Here is a 21,555-nt window from a genome sequence, read left to right as displayed (position 1 = left end):
CACCCGAATAATGCGAGCAAGGGTATTTTCACAGAACAGCAACCTACTGCCCTGACATGACAAGCAATCTTCAAATGTCTTCAAAACACTTGTTCATTTGTTTTAACAATACGGTGTGTTTTGGTAAGATGTATTCCATTGGAATCTTATTGGAATCTTATCTCATTCAACACACTTTGGTGATGTGTTAAACAAATAAGAACCCTGATGAGGAAAACATATACAAGTATTCATTTGAACTATCTTACTTCTCAAATGTCTTTCAAGTAACTGAGCTGAGACTCACAACCTAGTACTGGACAAACGCTATTATGACAAAAAGCTGAATTGTACCATCGTGTGGTCAAAGACGGTTTTGAAGAAAATATAGTTTGGGCATTATGGCTACCAATGCTTTGGATACAGATTAAGTAATTGCTTCCCCCTTGTGGACCTATATAGTCAACACAACATTGTTCAACCAGACAGTTCTGGAATATCTATCAACCCAACAAACTACAATCCAGACCTTACAAATGTAACAATTCATAGATATTGACATAGGCTTTTCCAGAAATAATGATACAACCCAATATGACAAAAACATTTAATTATTTAATATTGATTTTGCCATACAAAACATCTGTGCAAAAATCTTCCGACAAATACAAAGACAAGGCCTCTTGGTCAATAGAATATTCTGCATGTAAACCTTTCTTATGAATACACTGTAATACTGTAATCTAAAAAGGTTTTATGAAAAGACTGTCCTAGAAAAAGAAACTGATCTAACATAAAACAACTGCACAAGAATGATATTTTGCCTAAGACAAAATAGCCAGTCCCAAGATTCACAGTCTTGTGTTTAAGTGGTTTTGAACTGGTATATATGCACACTTAAATTCATATACATTTATCAAAAGATACCTGTATAAAACTCCAGATACCTAGGAAGGTAAACCTGCTTTAGAAAAAAAAAGATAAGTGGAATTTAAACAAACCAAAAGCTTTATCTAAAGAGCAGGTTTGTACCTCTCGACAGTATCGGACTAATTGACACATAAAAGATAAGGACGCACTTAACATTACAGAGATGTGTATTATACCAAAGTTAACATGGAAGGCAAGTGCTACCAAGGGGAAACCGATGATTGTCCTCTTTCTGTACAGGCAAAGGGTGAGTCTTTTTACTAAACAGTTGCATAGCAACAAACACATTCAACTGAGGTGAAATATACTGTATTGTAGCTGCTTCTGTGAGCTGTGTGGTAAAATGTGGAAGGATTTCTGATTCACCCCCGTATCTTATCAAAAGACTTTTCATTCATTCAGTCTATAGTAGAACATCATGTTTTACATCATGGATAGTTTTGACAAATAAGTTGTAATGATCAGCATACATTTATTAGTCCCACTTTTATATATCATAAAAAAAGACAATAAAATGATTGATCAAAGACTGCATAGCCAATGTAAGAGCCATATTGCATAGCTGCTAGTACCATTAGAGGATCAGAAAGGGGAGGAGACACATGGACACAGACTGGCGAGAGAAGCATGGCTGGTTAAACACTGTTCTGATTCAATCCTAGTACCTACATTTTACATTACATTTTAGTCATTTAGCAGACGCTCTTATCCAGAGCGACTTACACATATATATATATATATATTTTTTTTTATACTGGCCCCCTGTGGGAATCGAACCCACAACCCTGGCGTTGCAAACGCCATGCTCTATCAACTGAGCTACATCCCTGCCGGCCATTCCCTCCCCTACCCTGGACGACGCTGGGCCAATTGTGCGCCGCCCATGAGTCTCCCGGTCGCGGCCGGCTGCGACAGAGCCTGGATTCGAACCAGGATCTCTAGTGACACAGTTAGCACTGCGATGCAGTGCCTTAGACCACTGCGCCACTCAGGATACCTACAGTATGTCATTGACATACGAGTTGATAGAACCCTGTGTTGAGAAAGAGAGAGAGTCTAGTGGAGGTACATAGTTGTGGAGAGTGAGGCTGAGAGTATGAGTGCTATGTTATTGCATAGCGTTGCCTAGGTAGGGCCTCATTCCTTCACCACAGGCCGCTTTGAAGTCAGATCAGAAGTCTTTGAAGATCACATGTCCCTAGAGGGGGGCTTAGACTCCTGGAGGAGAGGTGCGCTGTAGGGATGGCAGCCAGGCAGATGTGCTGACGCAGGCTCAACTGAATATACAGTCCAACTGACAACACACCCGGGGACTCCAGCTGCTTCAGTACAGGGCTCATCCAGTCCAACCAACAGCACACCTGGCTTTGGCTGCAGAACATGGCCCCTCCAGCCCAAGCAACAACACACCCCGCTGCAGTACATATTGTAGCTACCAGAAGTGCTTCAGAAAATCAAGAAGGGCCTGATTCAGAGTTTAGATAAGCCTGTGCAACTCACTTTCGCAGAAATCATTCTGATTTCAACGGGAGTCTTGGAAGATTTATTGACGTCAACGGGAGGTTATTCACAATGACGCTGAGTGATACAGTCATTATATTGACAGGTGTGTTATTGTTGCTATCTTTTTTGTTGTTGTTGTTCTTTGAATATAAATCTTTGCATCTCATTCATTCAGGATTTACGTACATGTATTTACAAGTAGAGTAGAAAGTTGAAACAATAGTTATAATAACTTTCTTACAAAAAACTAAACAAAAACATAAAATCAACCAGGTGATATATAGTACAGGTATGTATTGTATTTACAGGTCTGCCGTGATGACCGATTCGCTATACATGAGTCTGTTGGCGTCGGCCAGCAGTGCGGACGTCTGAGAGGGGTCCATCTGTTGCAAAGCCTTCTGGGACATGTGTCCATACACCTGCATGGTCCCGCCCCCTGGCAGGGCAGATATCGCCACGCAATGCGACAGCAGCGGCGTGTTCGCATCCTGATTGGACCCCGTGGAGGGCACGCTTGTCACGTGACCGGTGCTGGTGGAGCCGCTAGCGCTGCTGGGAGATCTGCTCTTGGGCGGGGGGAGGTGCTGCACCACCCTGGGGGGGCCCTGGGCCTGAAAGTGGGCCGCAGGGAAGGCAGCGTAGCCTGGGGGGATGGGGTACCCGTTGACAGGGATGAAGCGTTGGTGTTGGTTCTGGGCCATGGGCGCTCCATGGGTCATAGGGGTCCAGCCTGCCATCTGGTGGCCTGGATGACCTGGCGCAGGCATCCCCTGGGCTGGGTAGAGGTAGCCTGCAGCGGCGGCATAGCGCGGGTTGCTGAGGTTACTGACCGGACTGGCGCTCAACGAGGTGGTCTGGGTCGTGGCGTTGCCCCCGCCTCCTGATGGGGTACTAGAACTGGCATGGGATGACAGCCCCTCCCAGGCCCTCAGACGACCATGGATATCTTTGAAACGTGGTCTTCTCGTCGGGCCCTCCTGCCAGCACTCTGTCATCAGGCCGAAGACCCTGGGGGGGCAGTCCTCTGGGCAGGGCAGCAGTTGGCGTTTCCTCACCATCTCCATGACCTCCTGGTTACTGAAGCCATAGTAGGGCTGCAGGCCGTAGCTGAAGATCTCCCACAGCACCACGCCAAACGCCCAGATGTCTGACTCCGACGTGAACTTTCCATAGGCAATGGACTCTGGAGGCATCCAGCGGATAGGGAGTAAAGCCTTGGGCTGGACTCTGGAATAATAATAATAATACAGTTATTTATACCATTTATTTTTAAATACCCAAAGTTAATTTATATACTAAAATCAGCAAGATTAATCAAAATCAGTGTGAACGTAAAAGCACACTAAACATAACAGCAATGACAAACTAACCAGGTGAATACACTAAACAAGGAAATAGTAAGCCCCATGCATTGAATGCACTGACTGTAAGATGCTCTGAATAAGAGTGTCTGCTAAATGACTAAAATTCTCAAATGTAAATGTAAACATGCCTGTAGTAGTGGGAGGTGTACAGGTCTAGGGTTAGGGAGACAGTGAGCCATATACACTACCAGCAAAAAGATTGTAATCAGATTACAGATACTTTTGAAAAACTAGATTATTATTTATTGGATTACTTTTAAATGTTTTTGAAAAAGAATTATACATTATGACACCTTTCTGTTTTCACAATTCATTTCAGCATTGAAAAAACATGCAAGTTTAAGTGTGTTCCCCCTGAGCAAGTAATCATTGGTTCAATTACTTGAATTCCATTTGAGACCAAACCCGCTGTTTCTCTAGAGCGAAATCAAATCATTCACAAGATAAATCAAGTCAAGAACTATGTGGGACGCTGGGTTGAAGGGAGTTGCAGTTTTCACTGAGCGAATATTCAACCTAGTTCAGCGCAGAAATGTGGTAATTAACTACAATGACCATAATCCATTGAGCCTGTTCTTTCTGGCTCGGACAGAGGCGGATTCACTTTTACGCCTGCTACGTTAGGTAAGACACAACACAACAACGAAATGAGAAGGACATAGACAGTTCGTGAAAGCATGCCTTATCTACTTTGAAGAACTAGTAAAATGACTTAATCAGCCATCTCTGCAGCATACTTAGGCAGGCTAGCCTAGCTAAATAGGATGACTAAAGACAGTGCAGCATGGGGAGCACAGAAATAACATTAGATGGTCTGGCTGATTGCTACTGCCTGAGCAGAGATGAGATGATGACTTTAAGGAATGAAAATAATAAAGTAATCAACAAAGTAATATACGCAACTGAAATATTTTATTATTTCATAGTAATTTCCTATTTTTCTATTGATGTCTACCCAGTGTGGACCTGACAGAGACAATTGAATATTTTCAATGTTTTGGAAATTGAATGCTCACGATTTTTGGCTTTGGAATTTCCATTAAAAAGTTTTAAAATCGTATCTAAAGCCGAAACAAACAACAACATGATTATATTCGTATAATCGAACCAAAACCGAACCGACCTAAAACAGTACTAATCGCTCAGCACTACTGACCACAAGTCAGAGACCTCTATAATGACACACCAAATGCTTTTAATAAATATTTGTTGTCTTCTTCTAATGCCTCTTAAGGGGAAAGTAATCCAAAAGTAACTGAAAGCAATCAGATTACGTTACTGAGTTTGGGTAATCCAAAAGGTAACTAGTAACTGTAACGGATTACATTTTGAAAGCAACCTGCCCAACTGTGGTCGGAGGTGTAGATCTTTCTGGACAGGCCCAGGTCAGAGATATGGTTAGTGTTAGGGCTAGGGTTAGTATGTGTACATACCTGTAGTAGTCTGAGGTATAGATCTCTCTGGACAGGCCCAGGTCAGAGATCTTGACGTGGAGCTGTTCTCCCACCAGGATGTTACGGGCCGCCAGGTCCTTATGGACGAAGAAGTGACTGGCCAGGTACTCCATCCCAGCAGCCACCTAGAATATAATATAATTTTCAGAGAAACAGAAATGGATCTCCTGCCTATCTCAACCCCACTCCACATCCACACAAGTTGCGAGGCAAAGGATCAGCTACGGAACAGCGGCCCTGGGTGGAGAGCAATTTGTGCAATTTGTGCAAGTTATTGTAGTTACCTGTAAGGCCAGGTGCAGGAAGTCTCCGTGGTCCAGGCTGGACTTGACAGTGCCGTCCTCGTCGCTACTACAGCCCACGTCAGAGTGAGGAGAGCGCATGATGAGGAACTCATGAAGGTCCCCCTGGTTCAGGAACTCAAACAGCATGCAGACAGGCTGCTCCTGGGTCACTACACCCAGCAGACACACCACATTGTGATGGTGAAGCTCAGCCATGACCGACGCTTCCTAAATAGACCGATAGATAGGTACTTTATTAACACACAGTGACACATGTCATGTGAAACAGTAGCAGAGAAAAAGACACACATACTGTATTAGACCAAAAACAGGATACAAGGCGTCGGGAGCCAAAGAAAAGTGCCATAAACTATACCATTCCTATATCATTACAGATCACCAAAAGACATCATCAGGTAGCATCAGTAGATTAGATCAGGAAGTTCAGGGGGCAGGAGGGGGACAGGGGGAGCAGGTAGCTGACTAGGGGTGGCTATTCACCAGCCTGATGGTCTGGGGGTAGAAGCTATTAGCCAGTCTTACAGTTTTTGCCGTGATGCTCCTATACTGCCCACATCTGAGTGCTGGAAACGGGGAGAACAGGCTCGGGTGGCTGGGGTCCCTGATGATCTTCTTGGCCTTCCTGCGACATGTGGTGTTGTAGGTGTCCTGGAGGGCAGGCAGTGTGCACCCAATGGTGTGTATGGCTGAGTGCACCACCCTCTGTAGCGCCTTGTGGTGCACTGCGGTGGAGTTGCCGTACTAGGCTGTGATTCAGCCTGACAGTATGCTCTCGATGGTGCTCCTGTAGAACACTGTGAGGGCCCTCGGGGACAGGCTGAATTTCTTCAGCATCCTGAGGTTGAAGAATCGCTAACGTGCCTTCCTCACCATGTTGTCCGTGTGGTTTGAACATTTCAGCTTCTCAGAGATGTGCAAGCCAAGGAACTTGAAGTTTCCACGGCGGCCCCGTTGATAAGGATGGGGGCCTGAGCTAGAGAGAGAAAACACAACAGCCAGCTGGTCTGCACATACTCTGAGGGCACGGCTAGGGATGCCGTTTGGGCCGGCAGCCTCGCGAGGCTTAACAAGTTTTAATGACTTACATAATGTAAGTCCTGTCTGGAGACCGTAAGTACGTAGCCCTCGTTGTCCTCTGAGGCGCTCCTCGGCAGCTCAGAGTCGTGTTGTGCTCGAAGCGTGAGAAAGGTGTTTAGCTTGTCCGGTAGGTTGGTGTCCGCGACGTGGCTGGCTTTCTTTTTGTAATCCGTGATCATTAGGAGCCCCTGCCACACACGCCTCGTGTCCGACCCGCTGATTTGCTTCTCCACTTTGTCCCTGTACTTGTGTTTGATCGATGTGCGTAGGTCGTAATTGTACTGTTTAACCATACTATTGTCCGTGGTCACCTTGCAGTGTTCATAAGCAGCATATCTCTCCTTCAATTTCCTTGCAAGGCTGCCATCAATCTACAGTTTTTGATTCGGGTACGTTTTGAAAGTCACCATCGGTATCACATCATCTATGCATTTTTTTATGAAACCTGTGACTGAATCGGCATATTCATTGATATTATCCCCAGGGGCGACCCGGAAGCATATTCCAGTCCACGTGATCAAAACAGTCTTGGAGCGTGGATTCTGATTGATCAAACCAACGCTGACCACTGGACCATCCCTCTTGAGTCTTTGTTTGTAGGCAGGGATAAGCAAGATGGCGTCATGGTCAGATTTACCGAAAGGAGGACGAGAGATGGCTTTATACCCGTGTCTAAAAGGCTTTTAGTTGTGGTCAAGCGTGGAATTTCCGTGAGTAGGACAGTCAATGTGTTGGTAATAATTTGGGAGCACGAACCTCAAATTACCTTTGTTAATGTCCCCCGCAACAATGAATGCTGCCTCTGGGTATGCAGTCTCCAGTTTGTTGAGGGTCCAATGAAAATCTTTGAGAGCATTTTTGGTGTCTGCTTGGGGCGTGATGTACACAGCCATGGCGATAATCCCTGAGAACTCTCTCAGAAGGTAAAAAGGGCGACATTTGATAACCAGGTATTCCAAGTCGGGAGAGCAGAAGCTTGCAAGTTCCTATACGTTTCCCCCGTCGCACCATATGTTGTTGGTCAGAGCAGAGTCCACCACCCTTGATCTTGCCAGACAGAGCACACTACCTATCCGCTCAAAAAGCGGTAAAACCCTCTGGTTGTATATAATCCGTTTGGATGTTGGGGAAGAGCCAAGTCTCCGAGAAACAGAGTATGTTTCAGAATATGAAGTCCCTCTGGAAGGAGATCCTCGCTCTGAGTTTGTCAAGTTTGTTCATTAATGATTGAACATTGGCGAGTAGTATGCTCGGTAATGGAGGACGGGTCGCCCGGCGTCTTAATCTCACTAAGACCCCGCCACGTCTGTCTCTCCGTTGGCGTCGCCGCTTCCTACTCTTCGGTAGGACTCCCAGGTAGCCCAAGGTCTCACTGAAAAGGCTAGCCCATTGTTCCACCATCTCCGGGAATTCGGGAAGGTTGGGTGGACAGTGAGTACCCAGCAATTCATATTCCAATAGTTCTGCCAGGGTGTATGAAGTAATGCACGAAACAAACTGAGTAAGACAAAATAAAAATAAAAAGTAGAAACCTGCATTGTTTAATAGAGGCTCGGAGCGAGGCGCCATCTTAGCCAAGGAAAAAGAAGAATCAATCAAAGATAGCATCAATGAACATTACTATACAATGTCATCAATATTAACATGCCTGTTGGAATTCACCCCACTGGCCAGGGCTGGAGTAGTCCTTTAGGGTCTTGATGGCAACCAGCTGGGCTTGCTCCATACCAGGTAGGTACAGATGGCCCTTGTAGATCTTACCAAACGCACATTCACCTAGCTCCTCCATGAACCGCACCGCAGAGAGGGGAAGCTCCTTGGCCTTACTCTGGAGAGAGAAAGAGGTGAGGGAGGATGGAGGGCGAGGGAGAGAAAGAGGTGAGGGAGGATGGAGGGCGAGGGAGAGAAAGAGGTGAGGGAGGATGGAGGGCGAGGGAGAGAAAGAGGTGAGGGAGGATGGAGGGCGAGGGAGAGAAAGAGGTGAGGGAGGATGGAGGGCGAGGGAGAGAAAGAGAGAGAGAATGATGGAAGGGGCGACAGAGGAGACAGAGAAGGGGAAGAGAGGTTACATGCTGACCACACCGCTCGCGTTACGTGCGTGAGCGTTGCAAAATAAATGTACACATAGATGTTATTCAATCATTTCATCCAAACTGCTCGCGCACGTCACCAAGCGTCCGCGTAGCCAGCTGTTTTTACGCATGACTCGCTGAAAGTCCCGCCTCTCTCTTCTCCACATTGGTTTTTAGGAGCATATACCCACGTGGGTGATTGAAAGCTGAACTGAGGTACACACTCCAGTCCAGTTGGTGGTGATGGTAATGCACCTGAAAGTTGGTTACCAACCGCCATATAAAGTCTACAGAAGAAGAAGAAGACTGAAGGAGGAAAGATTACTACAAACTAAGTTTCCCCTTTTATCTGTGGATTTATTGTCGGAGTAGAGAACACACAATTTTGTGTGACTCAAAATGGGTCAGAATTATACAAAGATCCAGGAAAAAAAGGACCTTGTGCATTTCAGGTAAAATAACAGCCCAATGTTTATATCCCAGGACAAATTAGCTAGTAACAGCTAATTCATGTCCATGAATGTTTCATGTGTTTCGACCTGTCCCCAAATTAATATAGTTGGTTCAGAGTTAGTTTGGATATGGCAACCTGCGTGTTCTGATCGCGTCTGGTGTGGATCAACAAAATCAACATGCGCGTGCCCGGTCTAGTCAGCATGTTAAATGCTGAAATTTCAATTCAGCTCAACATACAGTGCATACTCAACACTCATAATTATCTTGGTATGGGTTTGTGCGGACCGACATTAAAACTTAACAGTTTACAATTGCTGCTAATTGTAGGTAGGCAAAGTGCCTAATATAACTCTGTGTGAGCGCACACGTGTGTGTTTTCGCCTAGAGACATCATAATTACCTATTATTCTCATACTGTATCCATTATCTCCCTTCTTCAGCTCAAGTCATCTATAAATCACTTCAGCCCCAGACACAAAATAAATAAATGTACAAATCCTCCAGCCAAGAATCTGGCAACACACTACCAACATAAACAACAATAAACTGACAGGTTAGTGCAGATTTGAGAAATTGCAGGTAATTACATTTCTCTAGAATTATTAAAGTGGAATAAAGTGGCCCAGTAATAACAGAAGAAGGTAAACGTTTGGTTTAAGGGATGACAGACATTTGTAATTGTCTATCCAGCTGGGGACTGAACCATGAGAAACAGAGGGGGAGCCAAAAGCGCCAGCCAGTGGCATGGTTATAACTTTGAATGCAGAAAACTGCTAATCCCCACTCTCTCAAACAAACATGTATGTACTGAACTCCATAATTACTCAACTTGTACAACATGTAGAGCAATCTTGCCATCGCATATTGGGAATCAAGGTCGATTCCATATCTATTCCAGTCAATTCAGAAAGTAAACCAAATTCCAATTCCACATTTTCCTGATTGGGCATTGCAGTATACTTCCTGAATTGAATGGAATTTAAATGGAATTGACCGCAAGCCTTGTTCATCTTCAATCATGAGTCAGATGCACTATAGTAAAGGGGACCATTTTTATTTCTATTGAACATAGTCTTTGAAGTTTTATGTTCCATAAACTTTCATATTGTCTTGTCATCCCAACAGCCTTCAGATAGCTTCTCCTTTCCTTCAGTCTCATATCTCTGAGCTGTCCAGGTGATCTTACAGGGAGTGGGGGGATTACAGGGGGCTCAAAGCTCAGTCAGGACAGAAAGAGATAAAAGGTGAAGGGAGGAGGCGATGAGAGATTCCAGGAAATCACAAATGGAAATTAAATTCCTGAAGGGGAGGAGTGTTTGGGGGAGTGGGCTGGTTAGCAGTGGAATGGTGGTGGGGGATGTTACTGTTATGAAAAGGGGGACAGATGTTTTTGGTTTGGGTTGCACCCCCCCCTCCCCTTTCCTCCCCTTCCCTCCCCTCCTGCGGCCAAACCAGTCTCCTCCTTGGAGCGAAAGACGCCGGGCCAGGCTGGGCCACCGCCACGAACAACGACCCCCGGATGACCCTGGAGCAAGGCCTGATGGGTTGCGGTGACACTGAGGAGGAGGACATGAGCAGTGGGGCAGATGTATTAAGGGATGACATACACTCAGGGAGTAGAACTCTATTGTTAGTGGGGCAGATGTTTTTCTTACTGTGATAGAAGAACACAGTCTGCCTCAGGACAGGAGTGTGTGTGTGTGTGTGCGCGTGTGTGTATGTGCGTGTGTGACGGGGACCACAACACAGCACTGTCTAATACACCGAGCCAGCCCACAGCTGTAGCGTTGATGGGCAATAACACTGTGGAGTAGACGTATGTCTAACAGCATCAGTTTACACCATAACACAGCCAGGATAATCTGCTAAACAGGTTGGAGATAGATATCACAGACTCAACATAGAAAGAATGTAGTGTTGACTGTAATATGATCTGCAGAAGAATATGAAGTATGCAATACATAGCTGGCAAAACACTGATACTGCTGTCAAACATTACAGAGAACTAGAGAGAGAGAGAGAGACAGAGAGAGAGAGAGAGACAGAGAGAGAGAGACAGAGAGACAGAGAGAGAGAGAGAGAGAGAGAGAGAGCGAGCTGCAGCTGAACATTCCTCATCCCGCTGAGCTCTGATAGAGATCTTAGGCTCTGGCATGAACGGGTAACACACGTAGGTAAACACACACACACAAGTGCACGCACGTCAGCACGCACGCATGCACATTTATACTTTATTTGAATCCACCAATCAAATGTACAAAAAAGCATCCAAACATTTCAAAGGTCCCTGTATGCATGGCACTCAAGGGTACAGAAAGCTCCTTCTCCAAACAGCTAGGCTGCCCACGACAGCTGAAGCAGAGCAGTAGCTAGCCAATTGCTTTGCCCTAGTTTTTGTCAGGCCCGCAATCTGGAGGCCTGTGTACGTGGCCGAGACAGCCGAATATCAGTGCCACCAGCTTGCACCTACACCCGAGGCTGTCCAAGCGTGCCACGAGGGGCTGGTACTTAAGCAGCTTCTTGGCAAAGGCCTGCTCCATGTAGCCACCAAATGAGCAGCCCACCTCCAAAATGTGCGCCCCCCTCCACAACAACACTATCTGGCGTATTTGGCACACAGGAAAACACATCATCATCAACATCAAACCAGCTTCCCCTTAAACAAGAATGTTTATGCGTGTGTGCTGTTGGTGAGACACACATAAACTTACACAGTGACACACACACACACACACTATAGAGCTTTTCCATACCTCCTATCGTGAATTTAATGGAGAGTACTTCTGCAGTGTTTGTCTTTGGGAGTCATAATAGCATACTACAGAGGGAGTCAAAACACTGGCCGAACCCTGTGTCTTTGAACTGGGCTGGGCCGGAGCAGGCTGGGGAGAGGGCTGTGTGTATTTGTGTGTTTGTCTGTGTGTGTTTGTGTGTCAGCAGTATGGGGGCTGTTGCTGCCTTTTGTGTAGTTGGAGGAATGCAGGGAGGCAGCAGAAACAATAATGACAGTGTAGTGATGATGGGGTGACGCTGGTGTGATGCTGGTGTGATGCTGGGGTGACACTGGGGTGATGCTGGTGTGATGCTGGGGTGATGCTGGGGTGACACTGGGGTGATGCTGGGGTGATGCTGGGGTGGGGTGCCTGGTTCCTGGATCTGGGCTTGGGGAGATCGTCTCCATATGTTGTCTCCACTGAGAGAAGCCCTGCTAACCTGATCTGTGATACGGACGGGAAACGTATTCCACCGTCGATGCTTACAAAAACGAATACAAACTCCATAAAACAAGGGAAAAGTAGGAGGAGGAGCGGGAGGAAAGGATGTCATCGACCACTGGAGGAGGAGAGAGAGAGAGATCCAACCCACTTTGCCACTCTGCCTCACTTTAACATCCACAACACATAACTCTGCCTCATAGACTGGATTGTGTGCTTTGCACTCTTTCTACACCTCCAACATTGAGTCTTAGTGACATCCTCCCACTCACCCACTCTCTCTTTCTGTACCGTACCGTAGCAGTGTGATGTAGTGTTGTAAACAGGGTGCTGACACTGAGCAGGCCATTACCCATAAAAACCATAAAGATGATATATATAGGTGTCATGGTCCTGCCTTCTTCTAACCCTAGCCCTATCACCACCAGGAGAGAGGCCCAGGGATACCAGTGTGTGTGTGTCTGTCTGTGTTTGTCCTCTAACACTATCAGCACCAGGAGAGAGGCCCAGGGATACCAGTGTGTGTGTGTCTGTCTGTGTTTGTCCTCTAACACTATCAGCACCAGGAGAGAGGCCCAGGGATACCAGTGTGTGTGTGTCTGTCTGTGTTTGTCCTCTAACCCTATCAGCACCAGGAGAGAGAAAAAACCACCACTTTATGACTGGAGTGTGAAAACAGCATTTCTCAGACACACTGCCTGCTTTGTCATACACCAACACCACGCCATAGTCAATCGGCCTGGGTCTCTGGCTGGGCCAACAGAGTTCAGGCCCACTGGGACCAGTGTGTGTAGTGGACTGAGTGCATTGTGTGTGTGTGTGTGTGTGTGTGTGTGTGTGTGTGTGTGTGTGTGTGTGAGAGAGTGAGGGTGAGAGAGAGAAAGAAAGAATGTGTGCACATGCTGTGTGTGTTCTGTTTTGGAGTTTGTACATAGTGTGAGCTTTGTGTGTGTGGGCTGAGTGGACTATAAGACTAGAGAGGGTGTTAGCTAAATGTTGTACCTTGGGTTTGTAGTTGGTGAGCATGGACATCTCTACATTCTGTCCTCTGACAGGTTTGGGCTGTCTGGGCGCTGGGGGTCGGGCGGCCTTCTGGTTGTTACGACACACACAGATGAAGAAGAAGAGGAGGGCGATAGCCAGAGGGATGGCTACGCTCGGGACCAGGATGTAAAGAATCTCCATGTTACTGCCCCCACGCTTCTCCTTATAATCTGGATGGGACATAGATAACACAGGGTTAACGTTAGAACTCTGTGTGTGTGTGTGTGTGTGTGTGTGTGTGTGTGTGTGTGTGTGTGTGTGTGTGTGTGTGGTGTGCGATGGCCAGAGGGATGGCTACGCTCGGGACCAGGATGTAAAGAATCTCCATGTTACTGCCCCCACGCTTCTCCTTATAATATTTATGGGACATAAAGTGGATTCTGAAAGTATTCAGACCCTTTCCCTTTTTCCAAATTTTGTTACGTTACAGCCTTATTCTAAAATGGATAGAATATCCCCCCCCTCATCAATCTCAACACAATACCCCATAATGACAAAGCAAAAATAGGTTTTCAGAAATTTTAGCAATACTTATTTACATAAGTATTCAGACCCTTTGCTATGAGACTCGAAATTGAGCTCAGGTGCATCCTGTTTCCATTGATCATCCTTGAGATGTTTCTACAACTTGTTTGGAGTACACCTGTGGAAATTCAATTGATTGGACATGATTTGGAAAGGCACACACCTGTCTATATAAGGTCCCACAGTTGACAGTGCATGTCAGAGCAAAAACCAAGCCATGAGGTCGAAGCAATTGTCCGTAGAGTTCCGAGACAGAATTGTGTCGAGGCACAGATCTGGGGAAGGGTACCGAAACATTTCTGCAGCATTGAAGGTCCCCAAGAACACAGTGGCCTCCATCAGTCTTAAATGGAAGAAGTTTGGAACCACCAAGACTTTTCCTAGAGCTGGCCGCCCGGCCAAACTGAGCAATCGGGGGAATAGAGCCTCGGTCAGGAAGGTTACCAAGAATCCGATGGTCACTCTGACAGAGCTCCAGAGTTCGTTTGTGGAGATGGGAGAACCTTCCAGAAGGACAACCATCTCTGCAGCACTCCACCAATCAGGCCTTTATGGTAGAGTGGCCATATGGAAGACATTCCTCAGTAAAAGGCACGACAGCCTGCTTGGAGTTTGCCAAAAGGCACCTAAAGACTCTCACACCATGAGAAACAAGATTCTCTGGTCTGATGAAACCAAGATTGAACTCTTTGGCCTGAATGCCAAGTGTCACGTCTGGAGGAAACCTGGCACCATCCCTACGGTGAAGCATGGTGGTGGCAGCATCATACTGTGGGGATGTTTTTCAGCGGCAGGGACTGGGAGACTAGTCCGGAACCAGGGAAAGATGAATGGAGCAAAGTACAGAGAGATCCTTGATGAAAACCTGCTCCAGAGCGCTCGGGACCTCAGACTGGGGCGAAGATTCACCTTCCAACAGGACAACGACCCTAAGCACACAGCCAAGACAACGCAGGAGTGGCTTCGGGACAAGTCTCTGAATGTCCTTGAGTGACCCAGCCAGAGCCCGGACTTGAACCAGATCCAACATCTCTGGAGAGACCTGAAAATAGCTGTGCAGCGATGCTCCCCATCCAACCTGACAGAGCTTGAGAGGATCTGCAGAGAAGAATGGGAGAAACTCCCCAAATACAGGTGTGCCAAGCTTGTAGCGTCATACCCAAGAAGACTCGATGCTGTAATCGCTGCCAAAGGTGCTTCAACAAAGTACTAAGTAAAGGATCTGAATACTTACAGTGGGGAAAAAAAGTATTTAGTCAGCCACCAATTGTGCAAGTTCTCCCACTTAAAAAGATGAGAGAGGCCTGTAATTTTCATCATAGGTACACGTCAACTATGACAGACAAATTGAGAAAAAAAATCCAGAAAATCCCATTGTAGGATTTTTTTATGAATTTATTTGCAAATTATGGTGGAAAATAAGTATTTGGTCACCTACAAACAAGCAAGATTTCTGGCTCTCACAGACCTGTAACTTCTTCTTTAAGAGGCTCCTCTGTCCTCCACTCGTTACCTGTATTAATGGCACCTGTTTGAACTTGTTATCAGTATAAAAGACACCTGTCCACAACCTCAAACAGTCACACTCCAAACTTCACAATAGCCAAGACCAAAGAGCTGTCAAAGGACACCAAAACAAAATTGTAGACCTGCACCAGGCTGGGAAGACTGAATCTGCAATAGGTAAGCAGCTTGGTTTGAAGAAATCAACTGTGGGAGCAATTATTAGGAAATGGAAGACATACAAGACCACTGATAATCTCCCTCGATCTGGGGCTCCACGCAAGATCTCACCCCGTGGGGTCAAAATGATCACAAGAACGGTGAGCAAAAATCACAGAACAACACAGGGGGACCTAGTGAATGACCTGCAGAGAGCTGGGACCAAAGTAACAAAGCCAACCATCAGTAACACACTACGCCCTAGGGACTCAAATCCTGCAGTGCGAGACGTGTCCCCCTGCTTAAGCCAGTACATGTCCAGGCCCGTCTGAAGTGCATTTGGATGATCCAGAAGAGGATTGGGAGAATGTCATATGGTCAGATGAAACCAAAATATAACTTTTTGGTAAAAACTCAACTCATCATGTTTGGAGGACAAAGAATGCTGAGTGCATCCAAAGAACACCATACCTACTGTGAAGCATGGGGGTGGAAACATCATGCTTTGGGGCTGTTTTTCTGCAAAGGGACCAGGACGACTGATCCGTGTAAAGGAAAGAATGAATGGGGCCATGTATCGTGAGATTTTGAGTGAAACCCTCCTTCCATCAGCAAGGGCATTGAAGATGAAACGTGGCTGGGTCTTTCAGCATGACAATGATCCCAAACACACCGCCCGGGCAACGAAGGAGTGGCTTCGTAAGAAGCATTTCAAGGTCCTGGAGTGGCCTAGCCAGTCTCCAGATCTCAACCCCATAGAAAATCTTTGGAGGGAGTTGAAAGTCTGTGTTGCCCAGCGACAGCCCCAAAACATCACTGCTCTAGAGGAGATCTGCATGGAGGAATGGGCCAAAATACCAGCAACAGTGTGTGAAAACCTTGTGAAGACTTACAGAAAACGTTTGACCTGTGTCATTGCCAACAAAGGGTATATAACAAAGTATTGAGAAACTTTTGTTATTGACCAAATACTTATTTTCCACCATCATATGCCAATAAATTCATTAAAAATCCTACAATGTGATTTTCTGGATTTTTTTTTCTCATTTTGTCTGTCATAGTTGACGTGTACCTATGATGAAAATTACAGGCCTCTCTCATCTTTTTAAGTGGGAGAACTTGCACAATTGGTGGCTGACTAAATACTTTTTTTCCCCACTGTATGTAAATGTGATATTTCATTATTTTTTGTATATAGATTTTCTAACATTTCTAAAAACCTGTTTATGCTTTGTGTATAGATTGATGAGGAAATACAACTATTGAATCCATTTTGGAATACGGCTGTAACATATCAAAATGTGGAAAAAGTCAAGGGGTCTGACTACTTTCCGAATGCACTGTAGATAACGCAGGGTTAATGTCAAAGAGAACCCTATGCTTCTCTTTGTAATCCAAACAGCGTACTCTACACTGTAAATAACTAACACAACAAACTCAGGTGGTGCTGTGACTTAGTGTTAACCAACCCATAACATCTAAAGCATAGCAACTAAAGTGTCTATTTGATAGGTCGCAGCACCGGCTCCCAATAATAACAGTAAAATAAATAAATAAAACAGTAAAAACAATAAAAGACATCAATGTGTTTATAACCCCCTATGTCTCCCTATGTCTCACCACTAATGGGGATGTCAAAGAGCTAATACAGTGCATTAAAGGTTTATAAACCCCTGTATCTCACCACAGATGGGGATGTCACAGAGCTCCATTCGGACTCCCTCATCCAGAGTGAAACACCATGGTCCCTCCTGCTTGTTGCCGGGGTTACGGCAGTAAGAGTGGCCTCCGCTGAGCTCTGGGTAGCGCACCGCCAGGTAGGTGTGGCTGTGAGGGTACTGGGAGTTCCAGGGCTGGCACTGACGACCTGACTTGGTCTTACTGACCGTCCCACGGTAGGCTGAACCACTGCTGTTGAAACACTTGTGGTCTGGTTGAAGAAGTGGGACAGAAAACATGTTAGACCAAATTGTAGAGCGAAGAGTTATCAGAATCAGGGATATGATTGTATTGTTGCTGATACTGTACAATATGTTTGATTATGATTAGCATACTGTTGGTAGTGGACTACAGTATGTGGATGCCAATGGGCTAGCTATAACACTGGGGTGGCAGGTAGCTTAGTGGTTAAGAGCGTTGTGCCAGTAACCGAAAGGTCGCTTGTTCAAATCCCTGAACCGACTAGGTGAAAAATCTGTCGATGTGCCTTTGAGCAAGGCACTTAACCCTAATTGCTCCTGTAAGTCACTCTGGATAAGAGCGTCTGCTAAAAATGTAAATATAAAAGCTGATTTAAGATAACAACAGAGTAATATCTTACTCTTCTTTATGGGCCACATAAAGACTATTGATATTGGAAGTACAGTTTACAATATAGCATGTAGTACTCTTGTTGATGGGCTCAGCCATGGGGATTCCTATCCTCATATAGTTAGACTACAGTATATATTATATTGTAGGTATACAGCTTGGTGTCTTACTCTTGTTGATGGGCTCAGCCATGGGGATTCCAATCCTCATACAGATAGCAGCCTCAGGGCTGTCGTGTGCTGCCAGGTCATCACAGTTAGGCAGCTTCAGTCTCTTCAGTATGATGGGGTTGGAACGGGCTATGATGTACTCTGTCTTACACAGGTCATTCTCCAGGATCTCACATTCATCCTTACAAACAGGGAGAGAGGAGAGGGTTGAGAGTGATAGAGAGAATCCAGTACAAGCAACACAACATTGTAACACATGCTAGGCTACTCCAGAACGTGACTACTACTACTAAACTAGCTAGCGCTATTTCTCATTTAATAAATGTTATATTATATCTACTGTCAATGATAGCAAACCTAAATATATCTAGCTTTAGCTGTAGTTTTGAAAAATGTCACCAGTCAGTGTGACATACAGTTGAAGTTTACATACACCTTATCCAAATACATTTAAACTCAGTTTTTCACAATTCCTGACATTTAATCCTAGTAAAAATTCCCTGTTTTAGGTCAGTTAGGATCACCACTTTATTTTAACAATGTGAAATGTCAGAATAATAATAGAGAGTATGATTTATTTCAGCTTTTATTTATTTCATCACATTCCCAGTGGGTCAGAAGTTTACATACACTCAATTAGTATTTGGTAGCATTGCTTTTAAATTGTTTAACTTGGGTCAAACGTTTCGGGTAGCCTTCCACAAGCTTCCCACAATAAGTTGGGTGAATTTTGGCCCATTCTTCCTGACAGAGCTGGTGTAACTGAGTCAGGTTTGTAGGCCTCCTTGCTCGCACACGCTTTTTCAGTTCTGCCCACAAATTTTCTATAGGATTGAGGTCAGGGCTTTGTGATGGCCACTCCATTACCTTGACTTTGTTGTCCTTAAGCCATTTTGCCACAACTTTGGAAGTATGCTTGGGGTCATTGTCCATTTGGAAGACCCATTTGCGACCAAGCTTTAACTTCCTGACTGATGTCTTGAGATGTTGCTTCAATATATCCACATAATTTTCCTTCCTCATGATGCCATCTATTTTGTGAAGTGCACCAGTCCCTCCTGCAGCAAAGCACCCCCACAGCATGATGCTGCCACCCCCGTGCTTCACGGCTGGGATGGTGTTCTTTGGCTAGCAAGCACCCCCTTTTTCCTCCAAACATAACAATGGTCATTATGGCCAAACAGTTCTATTTTTGTTTCATCAGACCAGAAGACATTTCTCCAAAAAGTACGATCTTTGTCCCCATGTGCAGTTGCAAACCGTAGTCCGGCTTTTTTATGGCGGTTTTGGAGCAGGTGCTACTTCCTTGCTGAGCGGCCTTTCAGGTTATGTCGATATAGGACTTGTTTTACTGTGGATATAGATACTTTTGTTCCTGTTTCCTCCAGCATCTTCACAAGGTCCTTTGCTGTTGTTCTGGGATTGATTTGCACTTTTCGCACCAAAGTACGTTCATCTCTAGGAGACAGAATGCGTCTCCTTCCTGAGCGGTATGATGGCTGCGTGGTCCCATGGTGTTTATACTTGCGTACTATTGTTTGTACAGATGAACGTGGTACCTTCAGGCATTTGGAAATTGCTCCCAAGGATGAACCAGACTTGTGGAGGTCTACAATTTTTTTTCTGAGATCTTGGCTGATTTCTTTTGATTTTCACATGATGTCAAGCAAAGAGGCACTGAGGTTGAAGGTAGGCCTTGAAATATATCCACAGGTACACCTTCAATTGACTTAAATGATGTCAATTAGTCTAACAGAAGCTTCTAAAGCCATGACATCCTTTTCTGGAATTTTCCAAGCTGTTTAAAGGTACAGTCAACTTTGTGTATGTAAACTTCTGACCCACTGGAATTGTGATACAGTGAATGAATCTGTCTGTAAACAATTGTTAGAAAAATTACTTGTGTCATGCACAAAGTAGATGTCCTAACCGACTTGCCAAAACTATAGTTTGTTAACAAGAAATGTGTGGAGTCGTTGAAAAACAAGTTTTAATGACTCCAACCTAAGTGTATGTTAACTTCCGACTTCAACTGTAGCTACATAGACAATTACCTTACACAGGTCCCTGGGCTTGTCTACCCCAGAGCTGCGGTCACATGTAGGGAAGGCAAAGTGGCACAGAGACGGGATGGCGAACTTGGAGCAGCGGTCCGACAGGTGGTTGGACGTTCCGATCATAGTGAAGGCGGCTGGGTGGGAAAAATGGTTATGTGTATGTATATAAGAAGTCTGAAGTTTAGCTCTACATACTACAACTATAGCACATTTATTTGACTTTTATTTATCCATGAAGATCAAATGTGATCAAGATCAAGTGTCATATAGGACAGTCATAACCTTTGGGGAGATTGAATACGTCAAAACTTTTGGGGAACATTTTCTTGTCCAGTTAGACACAAATCACTCATAGTTCATGTCTGGTCCTGTAGTGTGTATATTTGCTCTAGAGTGCAATCACTTTTAGGTCAGCAGCCTGTCTGTCAGTATTACAGGGCCTTTAGAGACGGTGGTTTATAGGGAAAGTATAGCAGCTACATGCTCCACATAGTCTCTGGGTTTCTGGGTTGGGACTGACAACCACAGACAGGCAGTGGAAGGCAGCTCCAACACACTCAACTATGACCAGACATATAATGTCTCCAGGAAAATAAGCAGTGCCAGATAAAGACATATGAATGCTCTCTCTCTCTCGATCTCTCTCTCACACTCACACACACACACACACACACACACACACACACAGCGATGTTCAGACACATCTGTTAAACTATACTTGGATACACAGACACAAAGCGTAGACCATGTGCGCACCATACTATGATGTTAGCATCCTGAACTCCCTCTTATCCTATCAGATATCCTCTCATTATCCTAACTGACACTGACAGCAATGACAAGCTACAGACTCAACCTGGGTCAGATTGGAGCTTGAAATGATGAGTGTCTGGTTGGTTTACATGAAGGACCAAATCTGGACCATGACCCTTATCCCTGTACACTGATTTCACAATACACCCATATGGGACAGACGGATACGGAAAACACACACACACACACACAACACACACAGGGAGGCAGATAGCGTACCTGTGATCTGGGTCTCAATCTCGCCCTGCATCTGCAGCGAGTCAACGAAGATGCTGCGATTTCCTATGAAGCGAGAACAAGCTACGCCCCTGTACGGCTGGCAGAACCCCTCCTCATCAAAATCATCCCTGTTAGAGAGAGAGAGAAATAGATAGAGGGAGTGAGAATTAATATACATTACAGTTCACAGTATGGCCACTAGAGGTCAGCATAGCATACATTACACTTCATAAGCATGGTGGCACAAACATTTGTCTCTCTCCACAGTGGAATTTGGGCTGTGACGGTCATGGGATTTTGGATGGCTGTAATTGACCAGCCAAATGACCATGGTCACCGTAATAGCCGTTAATTCTACATAGACAAGTTCAACAATATAGGCTGCCTACTGCGGCAG

General features: G+C 45.2%; 1 protein-coding gene across 1 annotated transcript in view; it reads right to left on the bottom strand.

Moving 5' to 3' along the window:
* Positions 1-581: 581 nt before the first annotated feature.
* LOC121540445 (inactive tyrosine-protein kinase transmembrane receptor ROR1-like) overlaps positions 582-21,555 on the bottom strand; it is a 196,435-nt gene continuing 175,461 nt past the window's right edge. The window contains exons 5-14 of the mRNA XM_041849316.2: positions 21,159-21,286; positions 20,124-20,260; positions 18,070-18,250; positions 17,274-17,519; positions 13,361-13,572; positions 8,264-8,443; positions 5,518-5,745; positions 5,213-5,358; positions 1,907-3,642; positions 582-1,574 (exon numbers count right to left, since the gene is read on the bottom strand). Of these exons, the coding sequence (XP_041705250.1) occupies positions 2,715-3,642; positions 5,213-5,358; positions 5,518-5,745; positions 8,264-8,443; positions 13,361-13,572; positions 17,274-17,519; positions 18,070-18,250; positions 20,124-20,260; positions 21,159-21,286 (2,386 nt within the window). The 3' untranslated portion in view covers positions 582-1,574; positions 1,907-2,714. The remainder of the gene's footprint in view (positions 1,575-1,906; positions 3,643-5,212; positions 5,359-5,517; positions 5,746-8,263; positions 8,444-13,360; positions 13,573-17,273; positions 17,520-18,069; positions 18,251-20,123; positions 20,261-21,158; positions 21,287-21,555) is intronic.

Source organism: Coregonus clupeaformis, chromosome 26, assembly GCF_020615455.1.
Source record: "Coregonus clupeaformis isolate EN_2021a chromosome 26, ASM2061545v1, whole genome shotgun sequence".
Classification (NCBI taxonomy): domain Eukaryota; kingdom Metazoa; phylum Chordata; class Actinopteri; order Salmoniformes; family Salmonidae; genus Coregonus; species Coregonus clupeaformis.
Note: the sequence above shows the minus strand (reverse complement) of the source record. Positions and strands in the feature narration are given on the sequence as shown.